This window comes from Penaeus monodon, chromosome 17, assembly GCF_015228065.2.
Source record: "Penaeus monodon isolate SGIC_2016 chromosome 17, NSTDA_Pmon_1, whole genome shotgun sequence".
Classification (NCBI taxonomy): domain Eukaryota; kingdom Metazoa; phylum Arthropoda; class Malacostraca; order Decapoda; family Penaeidae; genus Penaeus; species Penaeus monodon.
The window spans coordinates 31,363,294-31,375,793 of NC_051402.1; the positions used below are offsets into that span (position 1 = coordinate 31,363,294).

The 12,500-nt window shown below is 33.9% G+C and overlaps 1 protein-coding gene across 1 annotated transcript in view; it reads right to left on the minus strand.

Annotated features, from left to right (window-relative positions):
- Window positions 1-6,529: 6,529 nt before the first annotated feature.
- The window catches only part of LOC119583653 (calcium and integrin-binding protein 1-like), a 7,450-nt gene continuing 1,479 nt past the window's right edge, over window positions 6,530-12,500 (minus strand). Inside the window, exons 2-7 of the mRNA XM_037932245.1 lie at window positions 9,107-9,141; window positions 8,761-8,908; window positions 8,268-8,367; window positions 7,959-8,053; window positions 7,581-7,684; window positions 6,530-7,344 (exon numbers count right to left, since the gene is read on the minus strand). Of these exons, the coding sequence (XP_037788173.1) occupies window positions 7,323-7,344; window positions 7,581-7,684; window positions 7,959-8,053; window positions 8,268-8,367; window positions 8,761-8,908; window positions 9,107-9,141 (504 nt within the window). The 3' untranslated portion in view covers window positions 6,530-7,322. The remainder of the gene's footprint in view (window positions 7,345-7,580; window positions 7,685-7,958; window positions 8,054-8,267; window positions 8,368-8,760; window positions 8,909-9,106; window positions 9,142-12,500) is intronic.

Consider the following 12,500-nt stretch of genomic DNA (forward strand, 5'->3'; position numbering starts at 1 on the left):
GGCTATAACAAGAAAAATTATTTGTATTTCTGTTGTGCTCTTGCAAAAACAAATATTTATATTCAAATAATAGCTTTTTGTATGCCAAGAGAAGGTTTACCTATTCTCGAACAAATAACCGTATACACTTATGAAGTGAGTTGGCTGTATTGCAACAAAGGTTAACTGTACAGCTTTGGAATAAACTAGTTGTAGCCCTGCTGTGTATAGGTTCCCCCATCAGTAACTGATGTAGCTAAATTTATAATTAGTGTTATAACTAAGAAATTTGTATGGCATACATGTGGGGGATTTCTGAATAAAAGTTTACTGGTGTATACATTCCAAATTCTGTATATATAGCATTGTATTTGAGTTTAGATAAAACAAAGCAAGTATTAGTTACTTTCACAAAAGAATATAATGCTCAGATGGATACCTGTATGTGAGACTGTATATCCTTGAAATGCCTGGTTTTATGAATTTCTTTTTTATCTTTATTTTCTTCATATATATATATATATATATATATATATATATATATAGATAATATATATATATATATATATAGATATATATATAAACATATAAATATATATATAAACATATAAATATATATATAAACATATATATGTATGTGTATATATATATATATATATATATATATATATATATATATATATATATATATATATATATATATAATTATTTTTTGTTTTTCTTATAACAAGATGTGGAAATGGCTAAATGATTTACAGTATTTTCATTTTCATTTAAAATATCAATATATACTCAGGAGGGGAATACCAATCTCACAAACACGTTTACCAAATGAAAATTCCCATAATCAAGTCTTTTTGCGAGTGCTGCTTGTTTTTCACTTTACTAACCCTCCTTAAATCAGTCTTCCATTTGATAAAATTTTGAACTAGATCTTTTAACCCAGACTGGAAAACATTTTGGATTTATTTAAACAAATTCTTAAGTGAAATTAATATGCAACTTCTTGAGATATATTCTTGAGAATAAATCACATAGATCCTGTAATATGTACATGTGTGCGTGCATGCAAACATGCACACATATTATTTAACCATATATAAGAAATGACTGCTATACAAAAGAAAATATGATTATTGTATATATGTAATTAGAATGGCATGAATTATTATTACAAGAATGTAATGGTTATTTCTGTTATAATTATCTTTCATATATATCCTCTAGTGTTACCATTAATACTGCAATGTTTGTTATAAGAAGAGTAATGGTTATTATTGTAATTGTCATTATCAAGAGTATTGCAACACTTTTTTTTTTTTTTTTTCTTGGCAACATAAACCTGTTATCATTATTATATTATTACTTTCTTAAATACAATTCATGTTGTTTCTTCATTCCTGTTGCTCATTCCTACAACAGCAATTATAAGAGTGTCACTTTGTAAATATTTTGCTTTAGTATGGGCAAGCCCTATTTTTTATTTTTTTATAAACAAGCATTGTTTTATGTTTCATTTTTTATGAGTTTTGCTGGTGATTTGGCTATAGTAGATAATTCTTGATAACCAATATCTAGAAACAATAAAAGTATGTTATGAAGTGTAATGGTATCTTAGCATATTTTATAATTTTAAATATTTATATTCATTGCTCAGGTACTTAGATACTGTAAATTAATGAACCTTAAAATTTAAGGTTGACCAGATGCCATAAAGTGTTTCAGATATGATGAGTGAGAATAATCTTCTCAATCCGTTTTATGCCTCTTTGTGGATAAAGACTGTTTGTTAAGTTCTAAGTGTAATGATTTTGGCAACTTCATGTATGGTTGCTTGCAGGATTCTATGTCCTTGGGAACATTAATAAAATATCACAAGTACATAACTGCTGCAAACATTACACCTTTTCCTCTCCCTCCATACCATGTAGATCCTGTCTTGTTTAGTACAACTCCTGTTTATTATTACCAGAAACCTGCAGTGCATAATCAAATGATGTGTGTGTTTATTACTGCTTTATTGGGAGTTGTATTAAACATGTTATGATCACATCTGAGTGCTTATGTTTGCTCTAGTCCCTGTGTTGGGTTGTGAGGTGGAGCTGTAAAGACTGATGGAAATAAAGATTTATATGTAGCCTGTTTTTATGTTTCAACCTTTTTACAGAAAAATTCTGCTCAGTCCATATAATAAATATGCAATAAAATGGATGATAAAAGAAGGGAAAAAAAAAATCTCAATCAGCCTGGTGGCCTCCAAAAGAAAGAATACCTTCTGTTTATATCTGTTTCTGTTTTCCCAGTTCTGAAGTGCATCCTGCAAGGTTTTGAGAGATAGTGTACTGGTTTCATTACTGGAAATGGCGACCTTTTCTGGTGCATTAAAAAAGTAATATAAATTTGAAAAGAGACCAAATCAGAGAGTATAACGGCTGAATTACAAATGTCACATACTATACCAAAAGATGTTCCAAAACTGGAGAAAAAATGAGGACTGCATCAGCAATGGAGGGGACGGGACTATCTAGGTGTATAAGTAAATATAAATGCTGAACTGTTTGTTACATGTTTGCAAGTGCATCATCAAGTGTACCTGTCTTTTCGTTTGTTCTTGTACAGTCACATTAGCGGTAAGATAAGAAATGCATTCATATTTGGTACTTGAAATATGGCCAATTAAATTCTTTGTAAGCAAGCAATCAAAAAATAATGCAGAGCAACCCTAATGGATCACAGAACAACTTATTACATTTAAAACTGCTATTTACAAGAAAGTAGTGAAAGATATGTATATTTTGCAACAAATAATAATTATCATTTAAAGCACAGAATGAGTTTGCTTAGAAACCTCACTACTAAAACACAGTGTGGAGGGCTTCTTTTCAAACACAACCAAAGATATGGTTTCTCTACATATATCAATTTCTAACAGCTGCAGTAAAGCTTTATTAGATCTCATAAAATTTTATGTTAATTCCAATATCTAACCAAAATATTCAGCACATGTCAGCATTCCTGTATGTACTTATAAAGCACATACATGTAAAATATGTTTACAGCCACTAACCAATATGATATTTATAATGTGTTAAAATGATAGAGAGAATATACCATAGCTAATGGAGTGTAAGGCCGCGGTGGCCAAATGGTTAGAGTGTCGGACTCAAGACTGTCACGACGGCAATCTGAATTCGAGGGTTCGAGTCACCGACCGCCGCGTTGTTCCCTTGGGCAAGGAACTTCACCTTGATTGCCTATCTAGCCACTGGGTGGCCAAGCCAGCCCAAGTCAAGTGCTGGTCCCAAGCCCGGATAGAGAGAATGATTACCTAAAAGGTACCACCGGCACTCTTCGTGGAAAGGAACTGGGGACCCTACCACGTACTCACTCCAAGAGCATCACAACTTGAAAACTAAAAAAAAAAAAAAAAAAAAAAGGAGGAGGAGTGTGTTTGGAAGTACCTGCTTGGAGGATGAGCCACATAAAAAAAAATCCAATTTTTTTTCCTTTCTTTTTCTGTTTTTAATTCTTATGCTTATGATATACCTGTGAGGTTTCAATCTTATCATTATCATGTAAAAGAAACAATCATTCATCTTTGGTATTTAATACATTTCAGAAATTTGATTATCACAAAAGACATTCTAACACATATTTACAATAGAAATTATGTGTCTTTGCAGACAGTATGGAAATGTCAAGAGTCAAACCAAGAGATATAAGATTTTTAAAAATAAAAAATCCATATAAAATCTATAACAATACAGACACATATATCAGCTATTTTATAAAACACTTTAAAAATAAATACTGAAGATAAATATTTTGTATTATTTTGTTAAATAATGATTTTAGGGAAATATCTACGTAAATTTTATCTTTAACATTAATAAACAAATTAAGTAGTAATTCTTAATAATGATATTCAGCAGTGTAACAAAGTGACATATATATATGGATATCAATGTAAATAACAGTCTTCTAAATTTTTGATAAAGAAGGACTCTATATGATTACATGCATATTTACACACACACACACACACACACACACACACACACACACACACACACACACACACACACACACACACACACACCTCAACACACCACTACACACACTCACACACACACCCCACACACTCACACACACCACACAACACACACACACACTCACACACTCACACTCACACAATCACAATCACACTCACACATCACATCACACTCACACTCACACTCACACTCACACAACACATCAACAACTACTCACATACACAACTAAGACAATCACACTCTAACACACTCCACACTCAAACACACTCACACACTCTCTTATACACATAAAAACTACTTAATTACAAAAAAAAAATGAAAATACATTTATAAATGCTGCTTGTGCACTGAGAAAAATACTGATATATTCACTTACTTTTCCAAAATAAAACACTGAGATCATGTAATTCTTAGTTTCAATTTCATTTTACATGCTGGAAATCTCAAAATTTACTTTACATTTAACAGATCATTCTACTAAAAAATGTTACACAAATAGAACACCAATAATATTAATGATACAAATGATGATAAATATAACAAGCATTTTGAGGACTTGTTGTGACTCAATTACCAAACTTCCCCATACAGAACCCTGATGACCTTATTGCAATGCAGCACATTGTAAGGGGCCATTAAAGTGTCCCCATCCCTTCATGGTATTACAAAGTCACACTCACACACTCAACTTCATCTTCAGTCCTCAAATCCTTGGAAGATTTGAGGGAGGCCTTTAAGTGAGGGTTAACCCAGCCTCACAGCCTCCCTCCATTCCTTTTCTATAAGTGATGCTTCAGAATGACCTTAACATAGTGAATACTCTATTAACTGTAGCACAGTAGTATTTTTCTACTTGTTACATCCTATTATCTGCCACATACTCCCATGGCTGATGGAACCAATTACAATTGGGAAGACACTGCAGATTATATAAAGAACATGCATTATGTGAATGCTGGCCAATCAACAATTTTGTGTACTGGAAGAAAACACCAAAACAACATAAAATGTTATAAAATCTACTTTACTTTCATTTCCCTCCTATAAAATGAAAAGTGTGGAAGTGTTGAAGTTATTATGCAACAACTATTGTGTGAATATAAACATATGTAGGCCAACATGTGAGCATGTGTGGATTTCCGCATCCTTTTGGAACAAATGGAACTAGGCTGCCAATCCCAAGTTGGACACACTGCATTAGCAGATAACCAAACCTACAAGAAATTGTGCATACTTAATTGCAAAGTATTTTTTTTTACAGCTGAAGTCAAGATATCAAGATATTAAGAACCTACCAGTCACAATTTTGTTGCACCATTGTAATCATCAGGGAATTCTGTAAAACCTTTGCATGTAGCATTTATCTCTTAAATCATTATGTCCTGAGGGTATAATGGAAAATACACACAAAATTCCAGACTGTTGTCAGGGTGCATTCAAAATGACATCAGTCTCACTAAGAATAAGAATCAGAACATATTTCATATGAATGTTCAATCAGACCTCACTGAACGCAGTTATTTTTGTAGGCCAACCAAGCCTTGAGAAAAATATAAACAGTCATACCAACTGCTGCAGGAAGGTGTGAGGGTTGGCCATCAGTTTGCTGTAATACCCTAAAATGAAGATTCCTCAAGATAGCGCCTTCTTGGAGGGTACTCATTAAGGGTCCCATAAATGTGCTTTCTAATACAAGGATTAGCCCTCAATGTCACACCATTCTAAAATTCTAATAAGTGTGTGTAGTTCCAACAGTTGCCAGTTGTCCCTCTCCTGAATACACTGGTGGTTTCTTTTAAACCAAAGATATAATAGTTACATGTGCAGCAATAAAAGTATATACTTAATCCTCTTACCATTCCAACTCATGTAAATAGTGGTAAGTGTAATGAGATTCCATATAACACCACATTGTAAGAGTCAGGTTTTGACCACATAAAAAAAAATTAAATTCAAGGAAAACTGATTAATGACATAAGTTAAATCTTCTATACTGGCTATACGAAGGATGCTTACTTGACTTAACCTAATAACTCCAGGTGGCAAGACATGAGGCGCAATTCAGACAAAAATACAAGCAAGCTATGGTTTGGTTTGGCTCGCTTCACCTTGCTGAAATCCTCAAAAACATTCACAACACCCAGTTTGCTACCAGCGTAAACAACCACAATAATATGATGGCATAATTTCCATTGTAATAGCTGACTGTAGAAATACTGGAAGAAAACTAAATGAATACTGCTAGTTGTGATGATAAGTGAATTTAACAAGGAGGAAATCTTTCGTTGTCTTGGTTTTACATTAACTGAAAATGGGAAGGGAAGGGAAGGGAAGGGAAGGGAGAGGGAAGGGAAGGGAAGGGAAGGGAAGGGAAGGAAGGGAAGGGAAGGGAAGGGAAGGGAAGGGAAGGGGAAGGGAAGGGAAGGGAAGGGAAGGGAAGGGAAGGGAAGGGAAGGGAAGGGAAGGGAAGGGAAGGGAAGGGAAGGGAAGGGAAGGGAAAGGGAAAGGAAAGGAAAGGAAAGGAAAGGAAAGGAAAGGAAAGGAAAGGAAAGGAAAGGAAAGGAAAGGAAAGAAAAAGAAAAGAAAACATGGTATGAAGTATTCAAGATAATCAGTAACTATAAAAAAGAAAAATTCCTTTACATACTTTAGTGCACTTATTCAAAGGATAATAATCCAACTGAAAATCAGAATAGAAATAACAAAAGCAAAATTTAAAGTCTTTGAACATCTTTAGGATGATCAAAATACAATCATTGGTTGCCAACACTTATCTTCTAAGGAATAGCAATGCTATTAGTATACTCTAGTTTAAAGTTCTAGTTGGCACTGACATGATTACAACTTGGTAGCTAATAGTATAAACATCATAAAACATTATAAACATTATAAAACAGTAAAATCATGCATTACACAAAAAGGCCACCAAAATTTCTTTTGAGTACGTACATAATGCTAATATAGTGCACAGATCATTGTATGGCATGGAATATGGCTGAAAGCAATACTTGTGCAAGGAACAACACAAGCAGGCAACTGGTCATTCACTCTCCACAAACACACACACACCTGGAGTTATCAGGTTTAATGGTAAGCAAACTTATTTTTGTGATACCTTCTTGTTCTATTTCAGAAATATAAGGGCACTGACTGAGTATCAAACTATGAGTAGGTTATCTGTGATTATAAATCAGTATAGTCATTTCACTATGGCAATGATAGGAAGATTGTGCAATTGTATGGAAGAGCATACCATAAACATGGCTGACTGGTGCACTGTCATTTGAAACTTTACAGCCGGATTCTGAAGCAACTGAAAGAAAAAGGAAAAAATGTTAGGAGGGTAACTTAATATCCTTAGAAAAGCAATATCTTTGGATCCTGGAAACAGGAAACAAAATGTAGTTAACCATAAATCAAATAATTATTCTTTACAAGGTGAATTAAACTTTTATATTTCTAAATCTAAGGAGTTTTACCATGATGTAAATGTAATAAGAATATGTAATAAATATATGTAAATGTAATAAAACAATCATCACATCTTACTTAGCAAAGTCTGCAGACTTGGATATGACATGCTCAAACTCTGCAAAAGCAAGCATGCCATCATCATCCAAATCAGCTTCCTCTAAAACCCTGGTAACCAATGCCTGAAAGAGATGTGAAACTTTTAGAGCTTCAAGAATCAGTATTCAAACTACCCCATGAAGTAAATCTACAAAAAAAAAAAAAAAAAAAAAAAAAAATTTAACCACTCTACTCTCCTACTTCAAAAATATCTGCCACTGACTTTCTGTAACATCCGGAGCAAAATCATATTCACAGATCTGCAATACAATTGATAACAATCTTTCACTCAAAAAATCTAAATGCTGAATTTCATTTCTTTCAAGGCAGTTACATCTAAACCTAAAGCACACATACCTCCATGTCTTCAGGCTTGAACTGCTGGGGAGCTACAAGCTTGTTGATTGTCTTTTCTAAATCTCTTCTGCCAAGATAGTCATCCCCATCAAAATCTATTAACAAAAACAAAATAATAATTTAATCATGTTCTGTTGCAGTACCAACTTTCTGTCACCTAAAGTACATAATAAATTCAATGAAAACCATGTGCATTTATCCTGAGGAAGAAGTCTTTGATTCTTTTATGTATTCTTAGACTTTAGACAATGACTAGATTGCTCTTTATTACAGGCATCCTACAAACAAATTAATATGACACAAGCCTACCAAAAATGCGGAATGCATATTCTGCTTTCACTGATTTTGGGGCAGCTTCACTAAACACAGACATCATATCTAGGAAATCTTCAAATGTGCAGTCACCATCCTGTGGAAAGAAGTGTTTACAAAAATCATAATAAAGAGTACAAGGAAACAGATAAATTTAGAAAATAAATTCAAAAGAAACTGTACAGGAAAAATGAGTAACTTGAGTTATTGTACACTTCAGAAAATGAAGTGACAAACAGTGATTCCCTATAGCTATACTCATGACCTTCAAGACACATTTATAGTTTTGTGGTACAAAATCCCATTCTTTACAACCTCTAACAAAATATGGTGTAAAATAACCACACAAAATCTTTTCTTTGTCTTCATTCATGCACTACAAAAACTATCACATATGCAATACTAATAAAATTTTCTAAAGTTTAGGATAATGTTGCTGCATTAAATATCAGCTACATTAACCTCTCTTCAAATAATTCCATCACCAAACCTTTGTTGACGAGAAGATGAGGCACATCCGTTCTCCAAATGGATTGGCCTGCAGTTCTGGGAGTGTCAAGAGCTTGTCCATGGGTAGTTTTGCATTACGGTTGTGTCCTACCTTCTCTGGGGCCAATTGCTTGAAGCGTTTATGGGCACTAGCAAGATCAGAGTATCAAATATTAGTGCATACTCTAAAATCTATTTAATTTTATCATAACAAACCATTTCATACCATTATAAATTTTTCTTAAAAAATCCAGACATTCAAGATAGTAAGCAATGCATTAGTATACATCAAAACTTAATACTTAAAATGTATGAGTACAGTATAAAACTAAAGGAAAATAACTTACTATAATATCTCCTTCTTGGTGAAATATGTCAGATCCTAGAAGGTAATAAATATCATCAGTATATATCATCAGATCAAAGGGAGCTGTAAACATTCTGAACACTTTTTTTTGGGTTAAAACAGAAAATAACTAAAGGTAAAATTATTCATGAAAATAATCATATACTATACTCTATATGTTTTATCACGCTCTAATCCACACATGATCACAAGTTCATGGAAGATAAAGTGAATAATGTCTGAGAATAATAAATTATAACCTGCAGTATAAATAGTGATGACCACTCATACCTTTGTAGCTTTTACTTATCACATCAAAGATGCACAACATAACAATGGGCCATAAAATGGAGTGAGATAGGGTTCCTCTTCACATACTTTTGCACCATGAACTAATATTGGAACACAAAGAGGCAGTTAAGTATCCAATAAATAAACTAATCCACTGTTACCAGCCATTCAACTAAACCTTTATCATAATAATAACAATGGTTCTTGAGGATGGTTAATAATAATCTAATACATAATCAGAACTTCACCAGCCACCAAGAGGAAAAATTATTTTAAAAATCTTTTGTAACTATATCAGATCAGATGGCATTCACCATGCACGAACAAGAAAGTCGACTAACCCAAATAGAGTATTAACATAATATTGTGACACCAGACACTTATGAAGGCCTAACCAAGCCAATAGAATTTGTTATTACAATAAAATTTGTTATTATTATATGACAACAGAGGTTAGAGCATGTGGTTAACTTTCAAATTAAGTTTACGAAGGTTAGCTTTCTATATAAGGGAGAAAAGCATTACCTTAAAATTAATTCTGGAAATATGACTGAACTATCCAAGCTAGAAAAACATATTAACAAAATATGTTTACAACAACAGTTTAACCTTTTCCCATCGGGTGGCAGGCACGTACATGCCATGGCATGCCTGGACTATATTCTGGCTGGCATACGTACCATGGTGCACCAGTCCCGTTTTCCGCGCACACTATGGTGCCAACAGGATCCCAAGGCAGCAAGGCCTGGGGCAACATGAATACAGCCAGGGAGAGAGGGCTTTCGCATCGGAAAACCATCCCTCAATTGAGGTTACAGATTGTGAAACCCTAAAAATACCATGTATGGGCATGATAACACACTGAATTTAACATAATTTATTAATCTTATAAGCCTCTTCTCTTTACTAAGAGATTTTCCCAACGTATGTCATTGCTGGATTACTTAAAAATACAATGAAAACTCTGGGGCTGAACTCATTCTGGGTTAGCATGACTCAGCTTGGGAGGAGGCCAAGTGAAGGGAGCAACTCTTGTGACCTCTCCATCCATGCCACAGGCACTATTTTCAACCACCCATGTGGGTGCTTGGCAGCAGTACCCCCCTGTGCAATTAGACAAGAATGGCTAGATGCAGGATTTTATACCAGCACCAGTGTGAGGAACATGAATAAGGATAAATATGAAGGACTGGCAATTTCCTCTCCTTTATTGGCAGGCACAATTTTAAGGCCAACATATAAGCAAAGGTTTCATGGACTAGAAAACACAAGGCATGAGAAAGGACCATTAGATGCTTCTTCCCTGTATTTCTTAGTTTTTTAATATAAATTCTAAATCTTGGGACATTAATGTAATATCATTTATACATGCAAAAGTTCTATATATAAACTGAGAAAAACAAAGCATACTAGTGAAATGGTAGTATACTGATGGTATTACCAGATGAGTTGGTACTCAAATCAATACATTTGTGAAAAGTAGTACTCTATTCATCCATAACATTGCTGTCACAAGCTAAAATAAAGGAAATGTCTAATAAAGAAATGTATTCCTAACAGAGTCATCTACAAAAAAAAAAAAAAAAAAAAAAAAAAAAAAAAAAAAAAATTGTGTGTGTGGTTGTGTGTGTGTGGTGTGTGGTGTGGGGTGTGTGTGGGTGTTGTGTGTGTGTGTGTGTGTGTGTGTGTGTGTGTGTGTGTGTGTGTACATTCACACTCTAATAACAATGCCCAATGAACACTAACTGTTAATCTAAAGCAAAGAAAGCTTCATTTTCTACAGTGTTCAGGCTGTTTGAGGCAGTTTAGAGCTGTATCTTGTATCGTGAAGAGATGTGGTCTGTATTTCCTCTATTAGTTTGGATACAATATATACACTGACAATGTACAAAGGAAGTTTATTATCAAACAAGAAACCAAACCAGTGTCTTACCTGCCAGAATATATGTAGCAGGTATTTCTTGCACTTTGAATTAGTGGTAATTCTTAACAGTACAGACATACTCGCCATAGACTAAGTCCCCATCTCCACATCACAAAATTTATTCAACAATCTAAGTTGCTGTGACTTGGTATGTTCTTCCGGCTGTGAACAGCACTTTCAGCAATCTTTGCCCTTGTACCAACAACTTCAACTTTTTATCCTCTACAAGAATGTCATCATCAATTTGCCCTAGCTTATTACATCTGCACTGTAGAGATTAACCCAAAGTGCTAGTAGACATGGAGATAAATGTCATTATTCTGCACACATATATATGCAAAGAATAAACCATAACAAAACCAAGTATTTTCCATTTCTCTTCTACATTAGGTATTTATAAATCTACTGAATAATATGTAAGTTAAGTTCTGCCCAAAATCCCCAATATCTTAAAATAAAAGGTTCACAAGCCTATTGAATGGTTTCTTGCCACCTTTGTAATGAAAATTAACACTGGACTCATTCTAAGCACATCAAAATATGTGGGCTATTATTAAAATTACTGTGACAGCAATATTAATTATGAACAAAATATTTATCTATAGTTATTGCAAAGGACTATTTTTTGCAAAATTGCATTCATTAATGCATTTATCTGGTAAATAGTCAGAACACTTGGAACAATAAATAGCCAACAAACCTTAATAGTCATGGAAAATTATTTGAGAAAATTTTTTTTAAATTCAGTTTCGCTATGAATGCCATTTGCAACAGGTGTGTCCTCACAAAGCAATTTTGTGCTTCTTCCACAAGGTCAGTGCCCAAAATGCAAGAAACCATGTAAATTAATTGAGGAGAGACATGTGTGGTGCTTCTATACTGGAATCAAAATTCCCTTGTGAGGTAAGGATTTACTTTTGTAATGGTTTCACAAGCAGTACATTTATTGTTTGACCAACTGTCAGCTGTGTCTTAGGTCATGGCGTGAATATTTAACCCATTGCCGACGGGTGGCATGTACGCACATGCCATGGCATGGCGGGACCATCTGCCGGGGTCACGTAAGCACATGCCATAGAGTATGTATGGACATGCCATGAGTTTTTTTTTGTTACAATCACGGCAAAAGATTATTTTTTTGCCAGTGAAGGTGTGATTAAGTCGGTTTTAACACTTTCTC